Genomic DNA, 27,800 nt, shown 5'->3' with positions numbered 1-27,800 from the left:
AGAATACCTAGCTACTGGCTTTCACCCAGACGACTCGGGTTCAAATCCTGGCCCTGAAAAATCTTTTTTGTTTTTAAAATTGACATTTTGATTTGAAAAATAATTATTTTTTGATATGTACCACGTTTTTATTATGTATACGACACAATATAAAAAAGTCTGTATGTCTTTTATAGAATCGTGAACTATGCATTTGATCATATGATGATATCATAATATTATTATGATTGATCTCCTTAATAAACAAAGTTGTTGTATGGTAGTTTGGTAGGTGTTTATTTTTTTGGACCCTAATTTTTCACTTTTCTATCAGCAACCCCTTATTAATCTAAATATTAATGTTTGTCTATCTGTCTAAATGTTTGTCTGTATGCCCCTTATCGAATCGTAAACTATGCATTTGATCATATTATGATGACCTCAAGCAAAGTTGTTGTACATGAACCCGGGAAGGTTTCTGAGTTAATACGACCAATCTAAGTAATAATTATTTAAGCAGACACCACAAAAACAATATTGTTTATTAGAAAAAAGTATACGCAATATCTTTGAGTATTTTTTTGGCTTTCTGGTAATTTTTAGGTATTTAACTTTTAAACATTATTTTTTAGTTCTAAGGCGGTACGAATGGTCCAAGAGCTGTGAGACATTTTGGAGTAGGTATTTTAGGCAACCTGAAAATTTTTCAGGTGACTCTTCCATGATAGCCTAATACAAAAATGCTGGTTTGGCTGGAGGGTAGCGGTTATTTTCCCCAAAAATCCCCCCCAAAGTTAAAAAAGGGTAAAAATTGTTATTACAAAAAATGTTAGTGACGTGACTTTAAAGTAAATTTAAATATTCAAATATAAAGAAAATAAACAAGCCAGGCGATTTGAGGGCGATTTTAACTGTGCAAGATACTTGCACGGGCGTCCCAGGATTATTTTCAGGGGATGCATCTGAACTTCAGAAGATTTCATCTGAATCTGTACATACTATTAACGAATATAAAATATACAACTGTACATACATAGCTATATATATGTATATTTCTTCCGGACAGGGAGGTGCAATTGTTATTTGGACAGGGTATTTTTTAGTATTAAAAATAAATATTCTAAAAAGACAGGTTTTTTTGGTGAAATTTTCCAACTGCCATGTCGTCAAACAAATTACGCGTGCATATAAATGAAAAGCGCTATAGGTAAGCAGCACTGTGAGAAAGGGCGTATACCGATAGCTGTTTGCGTCCTCTGTTCTAGCGAAGCGAGTCCGTTTGCTCGAGAAAAATCACGTGACCTGGCGATACCCATGTTGTTGTGCCTTGAAACGTTAGAGTAATTATTATATATTATAGTTTTTTAAGTAACTTTTCCTTAATTAAAGGAAAATAATACGTACTATACAATAGATTTTGCAAATATGATAGAAAAAGACAAATTTATTATTATAAATATATAGGTAGAAAAGTATAAAACTATAAGCTAAATAAATTCGGTGTCCGAATCTTGTACTTCTTCTTCAAACTCCTCATCAGAGCTTAAATATTCATTCTCTTCTTCTTCCTCAGACTCGTCAGTCGAAGCCTGCACAATCACGGGCGCATCTGAAGAAAGACTTGCCATTGTTGAGATGTGGTGTTATCGAATAATGTAAAAAATATCATGGACACAACACGTAGCAAACACGGAAACATTAAGAAAGATGAAAAAGGAAAAAGAAATACTCAACGCTATGAAGGAAAAAAATGAGCTACTTTGGTCATATCATCATCATCATCATCAACCCGTACGCGTCCACTGCTGGACATAGGTCTCCCTCAGCTCTTTCCATTCATCTCTATTTTGTGCGGCTTGCATCCAGTTACCGACAACATGTTTCAAATCATCGGCCCATCTGGTTAGTGGGCGTCCTCTGCTCCGTAGTGCTTCTTCTCGCGGCCTCCACTCGACAATACGTTTTGTCCATATACTAAGAAATAAAAAACCTGATGTGATTGGTTATATAAGGAAAGGTATTAAGTATTGGTTATATAAGTAATAATACGTAGCAACTCAATTAATTAATCACTAATTAATTTTTAATTAACTCTAAATACATATTACAACTATTTACAGATCAGGTAGAAGAGGAATCTGAGTCTCGAGGGGAGTCTGACGAAGAAAAAGGGAATGAATATTTAAGCTCAGATGAGGAGTTTGAAGAAGTACAAGATTCGAACACAGAATTAATTTAGTTTATAGTTTTATACTTTTTTACCTATATATTTATAATTAATTTAAAAAAAGTTACTTACAACAACATAGGTATCGCCAGGTCACGTGATTTTTCTCGAGCGAACGGACTCGCTCAGTTACAACAGAGGACGCAAACAGCTATCGGTATACGCTCCTTCTCACACTGGTGCTTACCTATAGCGCTTTTCATTTATAATGCACGCGTAATTTGTTTAATCACATGGTAGTTGGAAAATTTCACCAAAAAAACCTGTCTTTTTTAGAATATTTATTTTTAATATTAAAAAATACCCTGTCAAAATAACAATTGCACCTCTCTGTCCGGAAGGAATGTACATAGCTATGTATGTATAGTTGTATATTTTATATTCGTTAATAGTATGTACAGATTCAGATGAAATCTTCTGAAGTTCAGATGCATCCCCTGAAAATAATCCTGGGACGCCCGTGCAAGTATCTTGCACAGTTAAAATCTCCCTCAAATCGCCTGGCCTGTTTATTTTTTTATATTTGAATATTTAAATTTACTTTAAAGTCACGTCAATGATATTTTTTGTAATAACAATTTTTACCCTTTTTTTAACTTTGGGGGGGATTTTTGGGGAAAATAACCGCTACCCTCCAGCCAGACCGGCATTTTTGTATTAGGCTATCATGGAAAAGTCACCTGAAAAATTTTCAGGTTGCCTAAAATACCTACTCAAAAATGTCTCACAGCTCTTATACTAGAAGTTTGCCGGGTCAGCTAGTTAATAATAAAAAAATATTCTTGAACTATGTAGTTTGGCAAAGACTAAAAAGTATAAATCATTAATTTATGAATTTTAGATTGTAAGAAAAAGCTTCAGCTGAATATTATATGATCAAATGCAAAGATTACGATTCTATAAAAGACATACAGACTTTTTTATATTGTGTCGTATAAATAATAAAAACGTGGTACATATTATCAAAAAATATTTATTTTTCAAAAATCAAAATGTCAATTTTAAAAACAAAGAAGATTTTCAGGGCCAGGATTTGAACCCGAGTCGTCTGGGTGAAAGCCAGTAGCTAGGTATTCTGGGCTATTATACACGTAAGTCACGGAGATAAATATTTGACATATAAGTTATAGCGTTTTTCCATCAAGTTTCACATTTTACCCTTGCTTGCCTAAAATCCCCGGTTTTGGGCCAGCTGACACATCATTTGTTAATAAGCTTTGGAACACCTAACTAAATAAAAAGAACACAGCCATGCTAAAATGCTCCGGTTAAATTTGACACTACCTCCCGGGCTAACAGTTTGTTAGTTTGTGTTAATTGAAAGGGCTAAATCAAAAACATTCAAAATTTTACTTTAATTTTTTGACCACGTGTACCTACCCCTAAAAATTAGTTGCAATGGTTTATGTTTATATTTATGTGTAATAACTAATAACATTGCACAAATCTAATTTTGGTCTATCGTAGAACATTTTTTTAAACTTATTTGATTATTTAGTATATTAGTTTCCATTGAAAAACATTGGGTAATGGGTAACACGGAACATATATGTACCGATAACATATATACAGAATGATATGTATTACCGATAACATATACGGAACATATACAGAATTATGCACAAATAAGAGGCGATAATAATTTTAATGGTGAATTTGAAAGACGTAAATAAATCAAGACGTAATCTGCGATCACATAATAAACAATTACATATTTCATCATTTCATATTTCCTGCAGTTTCTTGTAAGAACGACGCGATGGTATAACTTTGTCGTCTTATTTCAAAAATCGCTTCTACACATTTTTAATTTATTAAAATCATGTCTACCATAAGTTTAATAAATCATATCACAGTTTTAAACAAAATTGTTTTTCAGAAATCAAAAATTACGCATATATGTGTGTGTGTTCACAAAGAGGGGATGGCATTAGATAAACTTTTTGCCACAGATATTTACGCATATATGGTCCTAAACAATTTAATTTAGAATTTGTTGAAGGGGGTAGGGGGTAGGGGTCCAATGCTATTTAAAATCTAATTTAATTGCGTTCATTTTTTTCGAATCCCGAGAAAACTAATAAATATTTTTGAAAAATTAAAACTCAGAATGAAAGATTACTACAGTATTACCGAGGGCCAAAATAAACAAAAAGTTTCTATTGAATGAAATATTTGAAATTAAAAATCAGACCAAATTTTCTGTTTTTTTTTTTTCACCCCTGTAACTTATTCAAATAAAGTTATAGAAGTTTTCAGGGAGCTCGGTAATAATGTAATATTTCATTCTGCGTTTAAATTTTTCAAAAATACTTATTAGTTTTCTCAGAATTCGAAAAAATGAATGCATTTAAATAGCATTAACCATGATTTTGCGCCCACCCCCTTAGTATAAAACTGTAACATAACAAAAATAAAAAACAGGAACACAAATAACAACAGAATTTGTAACGTCAAAGGGATTGAGGCAAGGATGTTGCTTGTCCCCCACTTTCTTTAAAATATACCTCGAAAGTGCTAAAAAGAACAATAGGGATACCACCCAGCAACACTATGGTATGTACTTTATATACGATCAACTTTGCAGACGATCAAGTAATAATCGCTCAAGATTATGACTATGTAGTCATTAAAGTCTACAAGTCTAGAAAAAGGGTATATACTTTGTTTCACGTTAAGAAGAGAACGTTACGCTTACGGAGATCAGTGTTACCAAATCTCTCGCGCACGGATGGATACTCGACTGTCGATATACGATTCATTCTAGTCAGTACGGCGTGGCATCGGCGCGCTTCTATCGTCCATAAGAAACACATGGGACTATCTCCGCAATGTTCTATTCTTAACGTGATACGCTCTATAGAAGTCAATAAAAAGAAAACCGAATACATCGGATCTCATATTAAGCCGGATTCAAATCAATAAAAAGTTATGTTGTACGTTGTATTTGACACAAATTTTCTCGTGTGCGTTGAAGTTTTTGTTGATGTGGACGGTGCGCCGCAAGGATTTATGCAAAAATATTTTCGTGACGAACAACACACGTTATCCGGCGGTCTGTCGGTTTTTAAGTCGACTTCAAAGAAATTTTCGCCGCACAGCAGTGTTAATGTGGACTTGATTATCCACTTGTCGCTAAGGGGATTTGTTAAGCGAAATTCAAACGGAAGAAATAAAAAGAAAGTTAGCATGGGCAGCATTCGGCAAACTAAACTATATGCTAAGAAATCAGCAAAACTACATCTTAGATCTAAAGTCTTTGATGCGTGCATTATTCCGATATTAACATATGGGGCACAAACATGGACAATCACAAAAAAGAATATGAGCATAATCAGAGTCACTCAACATGCGATGGAAAGAGCAATGCTTGGCATATCACTTAAGGACAGGAAAACAAACACATGGATAAGACAGAAAACCAAAGTCACCGATGTTGTACAAAAATCATTAAAATCGAAATGGGAATACACTGGACATGTAGCTAGAAGCGATCTAAACAAATGGCACAGAACAATTCTAACCTGAAGACCATACCAACACAAAATACCCAGAGGCAGACCTCCTATGAGATGGACAGGTCATCTGAAACGGACTGCTGGGAAAAATTGGCTACAGTAGCGTACAACAAAAAACAATGGAAAGGAAGACTTGAAGAGGCTTATGTTCAGATGTGGACGTGAATGGCTAGACGAAGAAGAAGAAGTTTCACTGCAAATACTTGTGTATTAGAGGACAACAAAATGATCTTATGTCAGACGACATAATCACGATAAAGAACTGGTGTAACTACAACTATGTGGGTATCAATATTTCGCACGATAGCAATATTTCGATTTCGAAAGCCGTAAGAGAATCAGAATTATTAGCAATCAGAAGAAGCATCATGCGAAATGTGAAGTAGAAATAATTCCAATACACGGTATCTAAATTTAGAAAACAATGGAATGTACATTGTTCTCTGAACATACCTGTACATATTATTGTACCTATAACAGTTTAAAATTATGTAAATGAAACCTTTTGCCCTAAGATTACTAGGTTTATTTAGCAATTTAGCGTAATAAATATTTAGTATCTATTCCTACTGACGGTTGTAGAGGGACTTGATAATAATTGATAGGTAAATTGCCCCATTTTTGATTTATTTGCGAAATAAACTTGCTTACGTAGATTGGTAGTCCGAATAATGTTGCATTATATCCTCTTACATTAGATTTCGAATTTGCAAAAAGTGAAATAAACATTGCGATTTTACAACTACGTTGTATGGTAGTTATAATAATTCGAAATACAAATTTAAGAAGACAAAGAAATTAACTTTCCAACTCAATGCATGTACTAAAAATGAAACCCCATTAGTGTTAAATACGAACATGTGTGCTAAAAATAGATCTCATTATTTATACACTCCGATAAGTGTACGCGATAGAAGCTACTTGTTATTCAGAACTATGATGGATGATGATCAGCTACACGGAAATCTGATTGCATACACCGATCAATCACAAAATAATTCCATCAGGACTTAATCTTATAATGCATGTTTTGTTCTTATTTACAGAGCCTAATTATGATAAAAAACGGTGCGGTATAACTCATCGAATCCCAACTCATCGATAGACATTTTTCATGTACATATACATACATAAGTACACTCAAATCGTTAACAGCCACTTCATCGAAAGCCCCAACTCACAAACTGGAAATTTATGTACACCGTATGACAGTACACCGTTTTTCCTCTAAAGTGGTTTAAAACACAATTCCCTTTATAAACTATCTTCTTCTTTAGCCCATTTCTATCCAACTTTGAACATAGACTTTCCCCAAATCTTTCCATTTCCGTCTGTCCTTGGCTGCTCTTTTCTAGTGAGTTCCTGCAGCTTTTAAATATTGTCCTTCCATCGCATCTGAGGTCTTTCTCTTCCTCTTATTCCTGTCCACGGTCTCCAGTTTTGTATTTCAGCATTCCATCTTTTATCTTCCTATCTCGCATTGTAGCCCGCAAATTTCCACTTTAATTCTGTTTATGTTCTGTTACAATTTTTTACTTTTGTAACAAGGATTTTTCCATTTTTCTTTGTTATTTCTATTTTGTTTTTGTTGGCCTTTTTTAATGTCCATGTTTCTGAGCCATATGTCAGAACAAGAAGAATGCATTGATTAAATAAACGGGTTTTTAGGTAGGTACTGTTGTATCGTTGTGTTTTTTAGTATCCATCTTAGCTTTCCAAACGCTGCCCACGCCAATCTGATTCAGCCCTTTGAAGTTACAAAATGAAAATCATTTTTTTCAATAGGTATATCGAAAACTATTAGAGATTTTTTATTGAAAATGGACATGTATCATTCTTATGGCAGGAACATCTTAAAACAAAATTATAGTAAAATTTGTCCAACCCATAACAATTTTATGGGGGTTTTGTTCCCCTAAACCCCCCAAACTTTTGTGTACGTTCCAATTAATTCATTATTGTGGTACCATTAGTTAATCACAACGTTTTTAAAACTTTTTTGCCTCTTAGTATTTTTTCGATAAGCCACTTTTTATCGACATGCGGCCTATTTTTTAATATATTTACATAAAAATTTTATGGGTGTTTTGTTCCTTTAAACCCCCCAAATGTTTGTGTACGTTCCAATTAAACTATTATTTTGGTACCGTTAGTTAAACACAGTGTTTTTAAAACTTTTTTGCCTCTTAGTCTTTTTTGATAAGTTACCTTTTATCGAGATGGGCTTCTTTTGCAAAATATACCTAAAAATGTAAATTATAAATAAATTTTCAGATTATTAACAGGTCTCTATAATCGTACTTAACCATATACAAATATGTGGTGGATTCGACAAATATTCAAAATATCTCGATAAACAGTGGCTTATCGAAAAAGTACTGGGAGGCAAAAAAGTTTTAAAAACATTGTGTTTCACTAATGGTGCCACAATAATAATTTAATTGGAACGTACACAAAAGTTTGGGGGGGTTTAAGGGAACAAAACCCCCATAAAATTTTTATGGGGTGCACAAATTTCACTTTAATTTTTTTTAAGATGTTGCTGCCATGAGAGTACCATATGTCCATTTTCAATAAAAAATCTCTAAGAGTTTTCGATATATGAAAAAAAATTGATTTTCATTTTGTAACTTCAAAGGGCTGTAACTTTTTTTGTGTGCACTATTGTATATAGGTAAGTGAGGTTCAATCAACCTATTTTTGACCCCAGAATCTGTGGTATAATTTATGACCAATCTTTTCGGGACACCCTGTATAACCTCAATATTTACGTTATTTATATTTACATAATAGATTTATTCTGTCATTTGTATTTGTCATAATTTTTGTTTTACCCATGTTCATTTTTAATCCTATTTTTTTATGCTTGGGCTAGTTGACTCAGCATTGTGGCTAGTTCTTCTTGGTTGATTGTAATAAGAACAATACCATTGCAATATCTGAGGTGATCGAGTTTCATTTCGTTTATGTTGATACCCATGTCTTTCCATTTCAGTACTTTAAAGACATCTTCCAGAGCTAAGGTGAAGAGTTTTGGGGATATTACATGTCCTTATCTTACGCCTCTACGAATTGCTATGGGATGAGTTTTGTTTGTTTTAATTTCCCACTCGACTGTCATAGTTGCTGTTTTATAGATGTTATGTAAGAGTTGCCTGTACCTGGAGTCTATTCTGCTGTTATTTAGAGATTTTTCTATCGTCCATATCATATCTCGACCCTATCGAACGCTTTTTCATAGTCTACAAAAGCTAAACATAAATCTAGGTTGTATTCGTTTGCCTTCTCTATCAATATGTTTATAGTGAGGAGATGATCTAGGAATTATGTCGTGAAATTTATAAACTATACTTCCTCTTAAGGGCATAAGCGCAAAATCTCGGCTCCAATGCTTTTCAAATGCCTTCATTTTTTTTTCGAATTCTGAGAAAACTAATAAATATTTTTAAACTTCAACGTTACCATTCCATATTCACGGTTTCTGTATTATCGGCATATTTATGGAACATATACCCCGCAAATAAAGAGCTTCTACTGTTCTATGTTCTAATGAACGATATAATTACATGTTCTATATCTATACTTTTTAAAAATAGTATATACGGGCTATTCCACGAATATACGACTGTCTTGGATTATTTATTTATTTATTTATAAAAATCCAAACAGGTCCTAAAACCTTTTTACATGGACAGTTATAATCATAAACTTTATATAACAAATATAACTAATATATACAGTCATTAGCACAACTATTGATAGGCAGATATAGAAGACTTTAACACAAAAACAGCTAGACTAATGATATCTATTATCCATCTACTAGTTTAAAGTGCTCTTGCACTATACGTCTATAGCAACCAACTGACATTGTAAAATCAATGTTTTTTACTAAATTTATATTAAATATAGTAATGAAACACAGACTTACTCACAATCATTTAATTATACTTTGACGACCGGTTTCGATCTCTACAATATACAGATCATCTTCAGGTCGGCGTTACAAGTAGTTAAATGCTACAATAAGAGAAAACTTGTGTTAGACCAGTGTCTGATTGAAGAGATGTTAATAGAAAGCCAAATTTAAAAAAATTTTTATAAAATTTTTTGAAATAAAGGTTTGCAACTGTTGAAAGGTTTGTCAACAGTTGCAAACCTTTATTTCAAAAAATTTTATAAAAAATTTTTTAAATTTGGCTTTCTATTAACATCTCTTCAATCAGACACTGGTCTAACACAAGTTTTCTCTTATTGTAGCATTTAACTACTTGTAACGCCGACCTGAAGATGATCTGTATATTGTAGAGATCGAAACCGGTCGTCAAAGTATAATTAAATGATTGTGAGTAAGTCTGTGTTTCATTACTATATTTAATATGGACTCACATATGCAACCCATTCAATATTTAAATTTATATTGTTCGCTAGTTTCAACATGGCCTCTAGAGGAGAGCAAACAGATGTTCTTATTTTTCCAAACAACAACTGATATCTCGTTGCTTTTCGAGGAACATTAAATGTTTACCGCATTCGTAAATCAATTGTACCTGAAATATTATTAATTATTTTATATAAAATCATTCCCATTACAAATTTGCGCCTACTAGTCAAAGACAAAACTTCAAATTCTTCCCTTAGCATGGTTGATCTTATGGTTCCATAATCAGGCCATCGATGATGTTTTTTGAAATACAAATAACGAAGAAACTTATTCTGAACTTTTTCTAGTGCCTCTAAATGTACTTGAGGTTGTTGTCCCCAAATAATTCTAATAGGTCCAAATTCTAATATTGGTCTAACTAAAGTATTATATAATATTTTTATACCCTTAATACTAGTAAAATCGCAAGTTTGTCGACATATAAAACCCAGCATACGGTTCGCTCGTTTTGCAGCTTTACCAATATGTGTAGCAAATGACAGTTGATTATTATAAATCAAACCCAAATCCTTGACCTCACTGGTCCTTTTTAAAACATTCAGTCCTATTAAATAATCAAATACTATTGGTTCTCTTTTACGGGTAATAGACATAACGTAGCACTTATTTATATTGAATTTGATCTTATTATTGTCACCCCATAATAAAATGTTCTCAATATCCCTTTGAATCATTACGCAATCCCTAACAGTTTGAATTATTTTGAATAACTTAAAATCATCTGCAAATAATAAGTAATCTGAATACTGGATGACGTTTGCTAAATCATTTATAAACATTAAGAACAAAAGTGGTCCAAGATTAGACTCTTGTGGTACTCCCGAGTTAGCCTTAAATTTACCAGTATTTCCAGTATTTATATTTACCAGTACCAAGTATTTCCATTGTGTTTTACAACAAAACTCCTATTCTGCAAATAACTTTTAAATAACTTTATTAGATTATCAGATAAGCCAAAATTACATAACTTTCTTAAAAGAACATCGTGTTTTACTTTATCAAAGGCTTTTTCGAAATCCGTATACACTACATCCAATTGTAATTGTTTTTCTAACGCATTGTTTGCAGACTCGGTGAATGAAATAAAACTTGTGTTTATCGAGCGACCCGACATAAAACCATGTTGATGATCATTAATACTATTTTTGACGTGATTATATACATGAGCATGCAATATTTGTTCGAAAATTTTTGATGGAGCACACATAATAGCGACTCCTCTATAATTTTCAATATCTCTTTTGTTACCCGCCTTAAATATTGGAGTAATTGAAGATAGTTTTCATTTTTCTGGAAATTTTGAATAAGTTATTATTAGATTAAAAATATGTAATAATGGTAACTTTAACCACTCTTGGCATGCCTTTAAAATATACGGGGGGATGCCATCTATACCGGCAGCTTTCTTTGGTTTCAGCTTTTTGACTGCATTATCATAATCTACGCTTGTTATTGATGGTAAAAACATTGTTATTACTAATAATATTTGTAAAATTAGTGTTATAGCTGGAAATGTCGGTAGAATAAACAGATTCAAAATATTTCGCAAACTCATTAGCAGTATCACTCTGATTTATTTCTTTACCCCCAAAATAAAATATTTCTGTTTGATTAGACTTAGAATTCTTATTATTAATGAAATTCCAGAAATTGTTAAACTCATTTTCTATATTTTCCTCAATTTGCCGTATATATTTCCTGTGCTCTATGTTAATTAATGATTTCAGTTTTTTTCTGGTCTCTATAAATTGATTGTTAAAATAAATTGAAACATGTCTTAACTTTCTAAAATTATTTTTTTGTTTGAGCAACTTTTTGATATCAGGCGTAAACCATTTCGGAAAATTAGAATAATTCTTGTAAATATTATATTGTGGTACAGATCCTTCAAATATATTAAGTACTTTTGAGTAAAAGATATCTAGAGCTTTATCTACCTCTATTTCCTCTGTTACAGCTTCCCACGTCATATTTCTCATCAAATCACACATCAAATCAAAATTTGCTTTTTTAAAATTAAATCTATTACCAACTAAATTATCTGTTTGTCTAAAACTTGATACTGTAAATGAAAGTTGAATTTCCAGAGATGGATGTAATCTATCTTCCTTTACTAACGGTAACTGCTCTTGACATACCTTACAACTATTTATATTATCTGCAGATGCTACTACTTGATCTAAAGTTTTGCCCTGCCAGTTTTTACATTGTTATAAAGCAAAAATGAATTAAAATTTAAAAACTCAATCATACTTTTAAACTTAGCACTTCCATTAGTAAAATCTAGATTTTCGGTTCCTTTAATTTCTGCAATATTGAAGTCGCCAAAAATAAACGTGTTATTAATATCAGTAATATGTGTTTGTAACAATTCGAAGCAATTCGCATAGTCATGTAATTTACAATCTGGTGGAATATACACTCCAATTAATTTTATACTTAATTTGTTATTAATTTTTAAATCCGCAACCAAAATTTAAAAAGATGAACAATGTTGTGTTACTTTTAAAATCTTATGCTCCTTTTTTATTGCCATTAATACTCCTCCTCCCTTAGTTTTGCCAGAAATCTCCTGGTTTCTGTCAGATCTCAATAAGTTAAATACATTTATATCAATTAGTTCTCCATCAACCATATCCTCCCGAAGCCATGTTTCTACAGCTACTACTACATCATAATTGCCTTCCAAGCAATTTTTATAGAATTCCGCAGTTTTCGTGTTCAGTCCCCTACAATTCTGAAAGTTTATGTGAATCCCTGTCATGAATTGAGTTGTCCCCTGATATCAAATCCTAATCATATTATATTTATTATTTAATATATATTTTTTTACACCTATTTTATTTCTACTATACCGTAGTAAATTCTTTTCATAAATTTTTGACAAACCAAATAACTTAAAAACAATAATTGAAATAATTTAAAACATCCAGTTTTTCTATAAGTAACTCATTAACAACATCAATATTTTTATCCTCTTATACACTACAAACCAAAATCAACGAATTTAAGTTCCAAATTAATATATCTAAATTACTATCAACAAAAACTTATCAGTCACTAATATACACATTACAGAAACTTTGAGTATAAAGTAGCCCACACACGTTAATTGTCAAGATCCGATTCGCAAGTAATCACTTTAATTTCATCATTCTTCTTTATAAATACTCTACCATCGTAACTCCATGCCTCAGTCTTCCCGAACTTACTCCTTGCCTTCTTCAATAATGAATACCTATGTTTCGTTAGATCTTCATTCACAAATATTTTTGTTTCTCTTAATTGTCTTCTAGCACTTAGAATTTCCTTTTTCTTCAAATAAGAACTAAAGTCTACCACCGCTGTTCTCGATTAATTAGTTTGCAAGTTTAATTTACCTTGTCTGTATAAATTAGAAATTTCGCTGGAATTGCATTTTATTTTCAATGTGTTGTTTATAATATTTATGACAACGGACATCAAATTTTCATTATTAGTTTCATTAATGCCATCAAAACGCAGGGTCCTTTTCTTTTGAAGTGCCTCTATGTCATCAATTGTTTTTGCTATGTTGCTAATTTCTGTTGTGTGTGTTTCTATGTTTGTTTTCATATTTAATATTTGTTGTGATACATCATTAAGTGTATCCTGAACTGCATCAAATTTTTTCTCCAAATCATCAAATTTTTTCTCCAAATTATCTAAATTCTGGTCCAGTTTTGTCATAAACTTTTGACATACTTTTGATATTATGACTTCTAAACTGTTTTCGTCCAAAGAAGCACCACTTGATAAGATTCCGCTTCTAGTTTTTGTTGCCATTATACGTGTATGGATCCCTTTACCAGTTATTAATTTAATATTCACCAATACACTGTATTACTGTAATTGCTCAAATTTCTCTATTAATTGGTATATTTCTAACTTACTTGGACCTTCACTAAGTACTGCAACATCAGTTGTGACCACTCAACAAAGATGAGAACTTTATTACTGAAACGAATTACTACTTATTTTAAAAATTTCGGGAGCACTCATACACACGACTATTCACAACGAGTGGCCATGACTAGTAGTCTATATAGGTCTGGATCCCGCGTATGAAAAAAAAGTTGATTAATAGCAAGCTGAAAATTTGTTAATAGCTTAAGGGTGTCTAATCGGATAAACTTTGATATATGGGAACACTGGAACAAGGGCAGTTATAATTGTGGAACAGGTTAAAAATTTCGAACGGTCAGACCACGAAAACGGCACATTTATTTTGTCCGACAGAACAGACTTAAACTCTCCGAACAGAGATTAAACTCTCATGCAAAAATCAGACTGCTATTTATCACCTGTCATAATTCCTGTCATTTGACATATTCTACATGTTCCACTCATTAAAACGCCCATTTGGTGATAAATAGCAGTCCGATTTTTGCATGAGAGTTTAATCTATGTTCGGAGAGTTTAAGTCTGTTCTGTCGGACAAAATACATGTGCCGTTTTCGTGGTCTGACCGTTCCAAATTTTTAACCTGTTCCACAACTAAAACTTCCCCTGTTCCAGTGTTCCCATATATCAAAGTTTGTCCAACTAGACACCCTTAAGCTATTAACAAATTTTCAGCTTGCTATTAATCAACTTTTTTTTCATACGCGGGATCCAGACCTATTATCGCGACAACGAATCTTTTAGTGTGCAACATAAGAAGTGCGAAAGTAAATGGCTCTAATAATTGTTCCAATAAACAACAATGTATTTTGCAATTTACTTTCGTTCTTCATAATTTGCACAGTAAAATATTCATTGGCGAGATAATCCACAACAGACGTATGTTTGTGAAATAGGGTATAATACATATTATGATACTTTATATATATTCTTTCATAATATAACTTCATAATCTGTATGCGAGTTGGTCTGTATATGAATAGGGTCGTATACGATTTGGTGCCTATGCGTTTTGGATGTATAAGAGTTGAGATTGGATGAGTTGGCTTTCGATGAGTTGGGTACGACCCAAATAGGCTATCGTAAAAAAAGAAAACAGTGTGAGTAGGCGTATATAATATTAATCTAATAACTAGTTTACTCACCAATACCATAATGAGGCATTTTTTTATAACTAATAGGTAAACACAACACCACAATTTAATGCTTAAAATAATTCTGCACTGTGACAACACTACGTCTAGTTGGTTGTGGAAAGTAAACAATTGCACTGTTAGAAAACTACTGAGTCGAGTCACCACTGATAAGAAAGCGGTTTTATTTAAATTTTATCTAAAGTAAATATTCAGCTGATTGTACTATTGAATATTCAGCCTGTTTGTTTTAACTTTATTATGTATTTTTAAGTTTATATACAGGGTGCGCGTCGTAGGTTGTCAGGAAATTTACAAAAATGTTTTTATCACTCCGTTCGATGACGGTGGTCTGTCAGACCAATGCTACGACGTAAAACGTTAGCTTTTTAAAAATAATTAATGTACATTGTCAGGATTTTCACTACCTTTCTTAAAAAAAATGAACACCTACATTTTACATGTATATTTTACAACAGCCGTCGTTTTATTTTTTTTTTTCAAAAAAAATTATTTTGTCCTGATACACCACCGTCGTTCGTTTACGTCGTTCTTAACTTTTTTCACACGGTTGTGGGTACGATTCGAAAACTAGGATTGCCCCCAATTATGACCAATGGGAAAGGTCGCCCTGTAGGTTCCTCTGTTTTCGGTTTTGGAGCACGTATGATGGTGACAATATGTACACACTACCTATGTACCCAAAAAGAATAAAAATAAAAATGTATTACTGGTTTCATCATGTCATCACATTGATACAGTAGACGAGTAGACTGTATAGAAATACTCAAACGATGGCCACTTGTAATTTTTTATGGTGTCCTAAATATCGCTAGAATTGTAATTACCAAACATAATAATCCTAATAGGGAATATACCAAACAACAAAGGTAATTTATTAAAAAATTAGGAGTAGGCGTAGTAAGCAGTTATTTGCAATTTAGTGCTGCAACGACAGGATTTCTTTCGCATGCATATTCGATAAGCTGTTGTGAAATACTCTGGAATGCCGACACAAAACCGACATAATCCACCACCATGTAAAAGACATTTCTACAAATACTGCGAGAAAAGGAAAACCCTATATTTTTGCACATTTTGCAAAATTAAAGGCCTTCAGCTATCTTTATTAGAATCTATGAAAATTAATAAACTAAAAATACATATAGGTACATAATATACTCAGTGACATTAGAAGTGTTACACTAGAAGGAATCATTTCCGGAACTTAATTTTTTGGCAACATGGTACATTTTCATTAAGAATGAAACGATAACATTGGAAAGACTTTTTATTGACATGTAATAAAAAAAAGAATGTGTGTGTACTTTGTACGCACGTAAGAAGTTATACTTCTACTACATATTATGTGATTTTTAAGACAATACCAAAAATTTAAAAAAATAAAAGAATAAAACGCACACAAACACATTGAAAAATTCCACAAAGAAAAATGATTTCTGAACGATAATAATTGTTGGCAAAAATTTTAAATACGCATTTTTTGAAAAAAAAATTATATAACAAATATACTTACAATCATAAAATGCATAAAAAAAATAAAAAAATAAAAACTTGCATCGGGAATCGAACCCGTGAATTTCGTGGCGCTTTGATTCGTAATCGAAGCCTAGACTCACTCGTCCAATTCCACATTATTTGTCATGTGGAAAAATAGGGTAACTGAACGTTTTACTGTTTGACAGTTGTTTTGAATATAATTAAATTATGTAGTTTAAATTTTGTGGAAGAAAATATAAAAATATAACAAAACAGTAAGAAAACAATATATTAGCTGAAGATTGGTAGAACTTTTGTTGGTAATCAAATTAAGTATGTAAATCAAAGCATTACATACCTACTAGATAAATATATCTACGCCAAAAAATCATAATTTAAAAATAAAAAATCGGACCTAATTTGGGATTTCTCTCTAAAATCCCCATTCTTGAGAAAATAAATGTACAGTAGAGCGTCGATTATCCGAACGTCGATCAACCGAACGACCGCTTATTCGAACTATCGACTCCCGCGTCCCGCACTCGAATACCGAGCAAGCGTTAGTAATTGACGCTTAAAATATCTTCAATTTTCTTCAATATTGTATCCAAAAATAATTATGTTGTTGCAAAGACTGCACTTTTTTGTTTAGTTGCTAGTTGTCATTATCAAGATATAAATAAATATGTAGGTATATAAATATGGCTTTTATTCACTTGTGGATAAATATGTATGACTATAAATATGTATCAATATATTGTAGTTCGATTATCCGAACAAATCGGTTTTCCGAACACCTATGTCCCCCAATTAGTTCGGATAATCGACGCTCTACTGTATTTCAACCTAATCCAAATGTATAATTACAATATGATTATAATAAAAACTACTTACCAAATTAGAATGAGTTTTTCTTGTCCAAAATAGTCCAAAAATATAGGTATATGAAAACTATTTAAAAAGGCAGTATAACTATTAATTAACTTTTGTTTGTTGTTTCTTTTCACACAAATTTTAAAACGCAACAACCATAAATAATCTAACTACAGCTGTGCCACAGCCGCCATATTGAATAATTTTTGACATGTCATTTGAACATCCAATCAGAACAAAGTTATAATGCGCATGCGCCGGGATCATAGGTTTTAACATATAAAAATTCACCCTCATATCGCCGGTAAAGAAGTATAACTTCAAAAATTAATAATGTGTTTGGCGACTCCCTAGCTGAATACACTCCTGTACACGTCTAGGCATTGACAAAATGAGATTATCGATGTCTGCTTGTGACACCTCGTTCCAAGCAGCTTGAATTTCATGGATTAACTGTGACAGAGTCTGTGGAGGATGGTGCAAAGTGGACAGTCTCCTCCCCATCATATCCCACACATATGTTCCGATAGGATTTAAACCCAGTGAACGGGGTAGCCACGGCAAAAAATTAACGCCAGCTTCTTGGAGAAAGTCCATAGTTGGACTTGCAATATGGGGACGCGCGTTTTCTTCCTAAAAAGAGCGCGGCGACGGTCGTCTAGATAAGGCAGTAAAGTGGTTTTTAACATCTTATCAACATAACGCGCATCTGTCATACTGTCTCGAATAAACAAATGTGGTGATCGGCTACCGTAGGCAATAACCCCCAAACCATTACCCCAACTGTCCTGTGTAGATGCCACTCAACAGCAAACCCTATATCTCGTCGCTCTCCACGATGCCATTCTGCCACAGAACGCTGTCGTTCTTTGCACCAATTCAAACGTTGATGACGGTTTATTTATCCGCAGTCAAAGGAAGCACTCGTCGTGGGGGAAATGAAACCAGTCCAAAGGATTGAATGCTACGGTTTAGGGTACACTGGTACGTATAGTAACAAGTCTACCTTCTACTCCAAACCACTGGTCAGCGATTTGAAGCGTAGTAGCAAAACGGTCTGGCAGGTAGGGGTCGCCAAGTTCTTGAAAATTTCAAGATCTTGTCTTGATTTCAAGACAAGATCAAGACAAGAAGTAATTTTAGATTTCAAGACAAGACAAGAAATTTGATGTCAATACCAAGATTTCTTGACTAATACTGAAAAATTGGAAAAACAGGCAGAAAAAAGAATTTTATTCTGTCTGTAGTGCCAGTATCGCCTCTAGTACTACTGCATTGTTAAATGCTTTTCCTTTCGCTATCGCAGACAGCTACTCCCGCTGGTTTCAGTTTTGTCATTATCAGTATTCACACTCGCACTAGTAGTCCGTTAGTCTCACTGATTATTTCATATTGACTGAAACCGTAGCGCTTACGTTTCTTTCTATTGTTTTTTGGTAAATATTCTAAGTGAAAATCGGAGCCAAATGACTCAGCAAACATACTGTTTACTGCAGACTCAATATTACTCATGGTAAAATAAGAGATAATTTTAATATACAATGTAATATTTATCACCAATATTCACAAACTCGCATCAAAAATATAACGAAACCGGTATAGACTACTACTTCGTAATGTTAACCACTTAACGGGATAAAGCAAGCAACTGCACACATGAATTTTGAGTTCGTCAAGAAATAAAGCAGATCGGGGACGCACCGGGCGGGGTCGGGAGGAGACAGTGACAGTGAAGGCCGTGTTAGCACGCAACACAATAAAAATGTCGCCGAAGAATCACCGGTCCGGGTAATCAAGAAATTTCAAGATCCTGAAATTTCTTGAGTCAAGACAAGATATAAGATGTCAAGAAAACGTCAAGACAAGATTTTTCTAAATTTCGTGATTTTTTCTCAAGACAAGACAAGAAGTTGTCATCAAGACAAGAATTCTTGTCTTGTCAACCCCTACTGGCAGGTCGCAGAGCCAGGAGTCTAAAGCGCTTATCTTGACACCCTGTGGTACGCCTCGGTTGACCAGTTGGTCTTCTTCGTGTTCCGCTACCTTCGTTTGTCCACACACGACACACTCACACACAAACCCATATCTCTATAGGCAATAATTCTACCCCTGTAAAATCGCTAAAATGGTGGTAATTTTGGTGTCTTCGAACTCGGGGCATATTCTTGCACTGAATACAATTAGACTGAGGAATAATAACTACAAATTTCTGTTTCAACCGGTCTTCATAAATTGGTCTTTTCACAAAAAAATTTAAAGATAAAACTTTATTTTTACAAAAAATATAAAAGATAAAACATTGATATTGTTATATGCTTTATGGTAGGGGAGCCCAAGCGGGGATTTTTGCAGTTACTCGAGCGCGTCAGATTATCATATGGGGAGAAACCTGGTACCCTGTAGATGTACCTCTACCATATATTAGCTCTTAACACAGGGGAGTTCGTTAAGGGGGGCCCGAAAAAAAAAATCTATCCTTAAAAATACTCGAAATTGTCAGATTAAGATAAGGTAAGTTAAGTACATGCAAAACAGTGTATATTTAAAAAATCTGACGATTTGAGCGGGGCGTAAGGGAATTGGTGAGTCACAAAATTTCACAAGGAAAAGGCGAATATTTCGCGAAATGAACGTCAGGTCGAAAAACTAAAAACTACACGTTCAATATTTTTCAAAAATCTATCGATAGATACCAAACACGACCCCTCGCAGAGAGGGGTGGGGGGTAAATTTTTAATTTTAAATACAAATCCCGCGATATTTAGCAAAATAAACATCAGATCGAAAAACTGCAAAATACACTTATTTAATATTTTTGAAAAATATATCGAATGGTATCAAACGCGACCCCCCACGGAGGTGGGGTGGGGGGTTACTTTAAAATCTTAAATGGGAGCCCCCATTTTTTATTGCAGATTTGAATTCTCTGCATAAAAATAAGCAACTTTTATTCGCAACATTTTTTCGAATTATGGATAGATGGCGCTATATTCGGAAAAAACGATTAATGGAAATGGACAATTAAATTAAAAAATGGCAAGCGCCCGCTAAAATGGAAAATTTTACTTAACTTTTTTTGGTTTTAGGACCTAATAATCACAACCCAATAGGTCCCCAAAGCGCTCGAGTGACTGCACATTTAGCATACTTTGCTCCCCTACCATTAAATATAGTCATTGTGATGCCAAAAAATTAAGTTCAAGAAATGATTCCTTCTGGGTGTAACACTTCTAATAGTCTAAGAGCTAGTGAACCCTCCGACTAACGGTCGTCCTGTAAGGCTAGAAATTTGTCTAGTGATAATTCATAGCACACCAAGGCTAAAAACCATAACCTGGCAGGCATCAGCCGTGCACGTGTATCTACCAGGTGAATCGAAAAGTGCTTCTTCTTCTTAAGGTGCCGAGACCGCTTGTCGATCGTTGGCTCTCATGTTGCGCAGCATATTAACAATCATTGTCTTATTTACAGCCGCACGAAATAGTTCAGTGTTAGTTTTCCCAAACCATTGGCGTAGGTTTTTAAGCCAAGAAGTTGTACGGCGGCCCACACTTCTTTTTCCCATTATTTTACCTTGCATGACAAGGTGAAGTATGTCATATTTTTCTGGGTGACGCATTATATGTACGGTGACCATATTTACTTATTTAAGTAGGACAGTACTTATTTTTAAATATTGTCCTAATGTACTTTAAAACCTTTCTAAGGACACGCGAATGTACTTATTTTTTCTAAAAAATGAATATTTTTATCGTTTACTACTTTTAAACAAATTTCTTTGTATACTGTTCCAGGTATTGCAGCTTTTGGGTCTTGATGGTTTCCAATATTTCCATTCTTTTGTTGACTCTTCTCCTGACTTCGTTGTTTGTTACAGGCTCGGTCTATGCTATCTTCAGGTACCTTCACCCACAGTTCAAATGCTTCCAACTTTTTAGTAGTCGACGCGTTAATTGACCATGCTTCTATCCCGTAAAGTAGAGTCGAGAAAATATAACACCTTGCCAGCCTAACTCTCAAGTCTTAATTATTTCAGTTCTCTTGCACAAACTACCTTTCTCATTTTATTGAAGTTGGTTCTTGCCTTCTCTATTCGAACTTTGATGTCTTTGGAGTTTGTGTGATTAATTATTGTGCCAAGATAGTTGTAGTTTTCAACTTGTTCTAAAGTTTTACCTTTAATTGTCAGGCTTTTATCATTATTTTGGGTTTTTGATAGCCTCATAAATTTAGTTTTCTTGATGTTTACTGATAATCCATATTGTTCTCCATACTCAACTATCTTGTTCATTGGCTTTTGGAGGTCTTGGAGGTTGTCCGCTATTATGATAGTGTCGTCCGCATATCTAATGTTGTTAATTGGCGTTTCATTTAGGTACCTTTATTCCTGCTGTTTCTCCCTCAATAACTTTTTTCATAATTTCTTCAGAGTATGGATTTAATAATAGTAGTGACAATACATACCCCTGTCGGACTTCTCTTTTAATTTCGAACTCTTCTGATGTGTGTTCGTTAATGCGTATGTGTGCCTGCTGTTTATAATATAGATTTGTTATAATTCAAAGGTCATGGTATTGTAATTGTTTTGCTTTGAGGACGTCCATTAGCTCTTTTTGGCGGACTTTATCGAAAGCCTTGTTGTAATCTATGAAACGGACGTACATATCCTGGTTCACATCCAAGCATCTCTGGATTAGTAGTGTAAATTCAAAGTGGGTTTCTTCGATATCTATATCAAGTGTTTTGGTAAATGCGTTTATGAATGATCTTTAAAAACATTTTAAGTGTGTGAAACATCAGGATTATGGTGCGGTGGTCGCACACAAAACTTCACTGCGCAAGTGAAACATTTTTACACAAAATGTGTAACCTACCTAGAAAACTGGCTCCACATTCTCGGCGAAGTTACTTCGCCAAAGTTGACCGAAGTTCGAAGTACCCTCTCTACACACTCGTTCTACTTCGCGAGGAAGTGCGATACCGACAAAGAGCGGTGCGATACCGACAAAGATCCCTTTGACCAGACCAACAGAGAATGGAAGTAGAACGAAGTGAGGCAAAGTTACACAAGGTGGCCGTCTACACTCTCGTACTTGTTGAACCTCGATCGACTTCGGCGAGAGTGTGGAGCTCGCATAAGAAGTGAAATAACATGAAACGATGTTTGTTATTCTCTCGAAGCTTTTAAATTGTATATCAAGGCAACCATGTTAAACGAAGATCAACTCTTTGACGAACTGGGAATTTTGAAAGACGTGGCTACAAGTGAAAAAATTGCTGAGTGGAACAGAGGAGAAAAAAATAGTCAGGATCGATGGCTTAAAGTTTTTAAGTGTGTAGATCAATTCAAACTGAAAAACTTACAAATATTATGCGAATTTATTTTTTGTCTTCCGGGTACTAGTGCGGCTATCGAACATTTATTTTCTGTAATAAATAATTATTATTGGACGTCGCAAAAGTCACAAATGTCCATATCCACTCTCAAGGCAGCGATGCTGGTGTACGCAAATTTTGATGAGACTTGTATGAAATGTTTCATTTACTTCAGTTGAAGCCGGACCTTCTTAAATTAATTTTAAGTTCAGAAAAATATGAATGATGCAAAAAACCGGAAGAAGATGAGGCTATTCCAGGTCCCTCATATAAAAACTCTTAATTACAGGCTTGTAACTTTTTCAAAGTTAATGTAATGTGTTATGTTTAGTTTAATTGACATAATTTTTTATGTCTAGCTACATGGTTTATTTATTTTTAATGCCAAAAAGTTATATTTGTCCAATAACAAGATACATTTTGCGTTTTTAATACATTTTTTTTGTACTTATTTTTCTTTAAAAATATATGGTCACCGTAATTATATGACCAAAGTATTCCAATTTGCGCCTTTTAACCGTGTTCACTACTTCGCAACTTTTATTCAAACGTTGCAAAACCCTTTCGTTTGTGACTCTTTCTACCCAACTGATCTTCAGAATACGGCGGTAGACCCACATTTCAAATGCTTCTAGGTTTTTTAAAAGCGATTCTGTCAGTGTCCATGCTTCAACCCCGTAAAGTAGTACTGGGAATATATAACATCGGACCATTCTTATGCGAAGTTCCAAATTTAGATCATGACTGCACAGGATTTTCTTAAATTTCATAAAACTTGTTCTTGCTTTGGCAATTCTACTTTTTATTTCTGTACTAGGGTTCCAGCTTTCATTAATATGAGTACCCAGATATACAAGATTACGTACTCGTTCAATTGAGTCATTACCGATTGTTACGTTATAGTTATTATTATTTACGGCTGCCTGTTTACTAATAACCATAAACTTTGTTTTTCTTGCGTTGAGTTTGAGTCCATATATCGCGCAGAATGCCACCATTCGATTCAATAACGCTTGAAGATGTTCAATTGATCCAGTCAGCAACAAGGTGTCATCTGCGTATCTGATATTGTTCATAAGCATACCATTAATGAGTATTCCCTCTTTTGCGTTTTCCAAGACTTCATTTAAGATTGTTTCAGCGTAAAGATTAAACAACATTGGTGACAATATACAGCCTTGTCGAACTCCGCGCTTGATTTTTACTTCTTCAGAGCACTGATTCGCAACCCTAATACATGCAGCCTGGCCCCAATACAAATTTGCGATTATTCTAATGTCCCTACCGTCCAGACCGGTAGTTTTGAGAATATGTAGCATTTTTTCATGGCGAACTATATCAAAGGCCTTTTCAAAATCAATCGCGCACATGAAAACGTCATGATTTACATCTCTGCATCTTTGAATTAAAACTTGGGTTGCGAATAGTGCATCACGCGTTCCAAGGCCACAGCGAAAACCGAATTGAGTACTTGAGATTCTTTCCTCAATTTTTCTATATGTTCTTTGATGAATGATTCTAAGAAACGTTTTCAATACATGACTCATTAGGCTGATGGTGCGATAGTCGCTGCATTTTGTGGCTCTGTGTTTTTTTGGTAGTACAACAAATGAGGATTTAAGCCAATCTTTAGGAATTTTTCAGCGTTCATAGATTAAGTTGAACAATTTCGTAACTATCTTAATAAAAGTGCAAAAGGGGGTAAATAAACTTTCTCCTGTAAAGTTTAAATTTAAGTATGTTTTTGAGTAAGTCATTTAGAAGAATTGTGTACAATGACAGGCGATTCATTCCAAACAGAAAAGGTCTTTAGTGATTTTTTTCTTAGGTTAATAGTTTTTGTTATATAAGCGGTTAAAAATTTTGAAAATTGCGAAATCATCCACAAACGAATTAACTCGAAGGTAACTTGGTGCGTTTACAACATTCAAATCGTCAGAGTTCGTGGGTAAATATACTCCACGGGAACACATCTCGTAATATCAGAAATCTAAATTTACAGTTTACAGTTTTAATCATGCAAATATCGCAGGTAATTTTAACAAACTTATGATACTACTTTGACGAGATATTAAAAATTAATTAAGCGGGCGTTTTACCGCATTAGAGCGCTTTATCTGTGGCGTTATTAAAAGTTCCATATCGTGGTCAAAAACTAACATAGAAACATTTACCAAAGCTCAAAATGTTCGTTTTGAGTTGTTATATAACTTCCATTAGCCAATTTTTCAAATTTTATAACTTAATTTTGTTTAAATCTCTTATAAACAAATTAATTCGCAAACTTTTAGTGAAACTTTTAAAGTTTAATTGTTATAACTTTTTATTAATACATGACGATAAAGTTATTAAGTTTTTTTTTAATCTGAAACAATTATCTTTAAAATGAGGGGTTTTTGAAAATAAATTGCACGTATGAAAGTAGAGTTAGAAAAAAAGTTACAACAGCCATATCGAATGTCTACTTTGCAATTATTTTTCACAAAATTTGTTATAACTCCGGTTCTAACAATCGAATCAGAGTTTACCAAATGCCATTTTATTTAATTTTTAAAAAGAAACAATTTTCATTTTAGTAAAATTTTCCGTTTTGGAGATACAATCATTGAACACAATTATATTGTTAATAACAAATTATCTAGCCGGTTTTCAGCCTAGTATCTTAGAAAAATAGAATCTACGCGCCAAATAACATTAAAAAACATCAACGTACCGAGGGTACTTAAAAGTGCACACTCAACCCTCCTGCCTCCTAGATCAAAGTACAAAATTTCTGTTGGTCCAACTAACAAACAATTAACAAAATTTTCAACCGAAAACTGCATAAGAAAGCCTTGAAATTAGTCTCCCCGCCACCACAGAAAACAGCCAGTACCTTCTTATCCCACGATCAAATAGTTTGATCAAACTGGTTTGAGCAAACTGAAAGTGACAGTTAGTGACGTCACATCCTGAGTGTTTATTGTGGATAATAATGAAAAATTTAAATTTTAAATAAAGTACAAACAAGTTAGACAACTCAATATAAAAAATTTGATCAAACTAGACTGATAGTGAGAGCACAGATTTTTAGAATTTCAAAAAAACTGCAATTGTGACGTCACTTTGACGTACTTCCTTAAGTACGTCAAGTTTGCTCAAACTGTTTGATCAAATTATTTGATGGTGAGACGCGGCCCTTAGTCCAGGTGGGTAATAAGGTTTTTTCCATGACACTCGAGCAGCCAGGGTACTGAAGCGTTTTTTCGACAGGTAGTACCTATTGGCTGTGAGTTTCGACGGTAGCGCTATCTCGCGGTTTGAAACTTATACTTTTCTGATAAAATTTATGTATGTGAAATATACAAAACGAGAAAAATAGATACTTATCTAGAAAGACACAAATTTATGAACGGAAATATTATTGTAACCTGATTACTAAATGAATACACATAATTAATAGTAAAATTAATTATGTTTTTTTATTTTATTCATTATAATTTTAATATTTAATATATAAGTTCGTGCGACTGGATGACTGCTTACGCAAGAGACCATTGAGGAAAAGAATAAGTTTAAATGAATTATTTGTTACCTCTGTTTATTTTTGTGTGCTTATTTGCTTATTAAAATTTGTAATTTGTATGAATTGTAATTTGTTCGAATTCTATCAAAATGGATTTAAACATTATACTGGATTCAAGTCTTATTTCCCATGATATCCAATTTCAATCAGCAACACCAAAAAAAGGAAAGGATTTAGTTGATGCAGGACATGTACGCAATGTTTCCGAATATAATAAATGCATCCAGTACTGTTATATTCAGTATTTTTACATGAATCAATACAACAGCTGCAATATCTTGTTTTCTTTTTTGAAAAATCCATATTATCCGCCATTTCAGTTTATGAAGTTTATCAAATGCACAAAACAAAACTGCCAACTGCCACTAACACAGCGTTGCCACATTTTATTTAGAAAATCTACTGTTAAGTTTAGCTTACTAAAATCTACTTATCAAAAACTAAAATATACTATAAAACTTTATTAATATATTTGTATATAATTTAGGACTTTTTATAATAAAAATAACAGCTGACTAACTAGAAATTTTTTTATTTAGCTAATGCCTCGACAACTAATGGGCATTGGCATGGTGATGGTACAGTGGATTTTACCAATTAGGTAGCTAGTGTTATGTGTAGTGTGTGTGTTGAGTAAGTGTCTTGTTACTTTGCAAAGTCGATGTCATTGTCTTTGCAGAGACGCTAATTGTATCCGAACGTCTGCGGTCCCTCCGGTGGGTACCGATCCCACAAGGATAGAAACTATTTTCATTTATTAATTTATAATAAACGAAAAATTCTCTACCCTGGTGAGATTCGAACTCACGACCATTCGGTCCTTTCGATCCAAAGGTAGGCGCTCTTACCACTGAGCCACAGAGGGAGTTTAACTAGAAATTAATATGACTAAACAAAAACCAAACTTTTTTATATTTTAACTGGGGAACAAAAATGACCAACTATTTTTAATTTTTATCAGTTTTATATTTAATATTTGTATATAATATTTTGTCATCCACTGATTTTAACATCTGCATGCCTGGGTCATATTCTTCAAACAATTATTTCGCATTTTACATTAGAAACACGCAAACACAACATTTGTTGTTTTGCAAAGTTACATATATGTACATATTATAATTAGGCCCGGTCTTTTCACCTCCGAATAAATATTTATTAGGAAGTTTATCCGGCAGATTACATGTAAATCTGTCAAATAAACCTCCGAATAACTTTTATTCGGAGATGAAAAGACCGGGCCTCAAATATTTTAGTTTTCCAT

At 33.4% G+C, this 27,800-nt stretch overlaps 1 protein-coding gene across 5 annotated transcripts in view; it reads right to left on the bottom strand.

Moving 5' to 3' along the window:
• The window catches only part of LOC114337170 (AMP deaminase 2), a 270,969-nt gene that overhangs the window by 168,806 nt on the left and 74,363 nt on the right, over nucleotides 1-27,800 (bottom strand). For 2 of the 5 annotated variants that reach the window (XM_028287569.2, XM_028287570.2), the window contains exon 1: nucleotides 15,235-15,397. The exons of the other annotated variants lie outside the window; for them this stretch is intronic. In XM_028287569.2, the coding sequence (XP_028143370.1) occupies nucleotides 15,235-15,253 (19 nt within the window). In that variant the 5' untranslated portion in view covers nucleotides 15,254-15,397. Of the gene's footprint in view, nucleotides 1-15,234; nucleotides 15,398-27,800 lie in introns of those variants that run through there. 5 annotated transcript variants of the gene reach the window in all.

Source organism: Diabrotica virgifera, chromosome 2 (genome assembly GCF_917563875.1).
Source record: "Diabrotica virgifera virgifera chromosome 2, PGI_DIABVI_V3a".
In the NCBI taxonomy this organism is placed as follows: domain Eukaryota; kingdom Metazoa; phylum Arthropoda; class Insecta; order Coleoptera; family Chrysomelidae; genus Diabrotica; species Diabrotica virgifera.
This window is presented reverse-complemented; position numbering and strand designations above follow the sequence as displayed.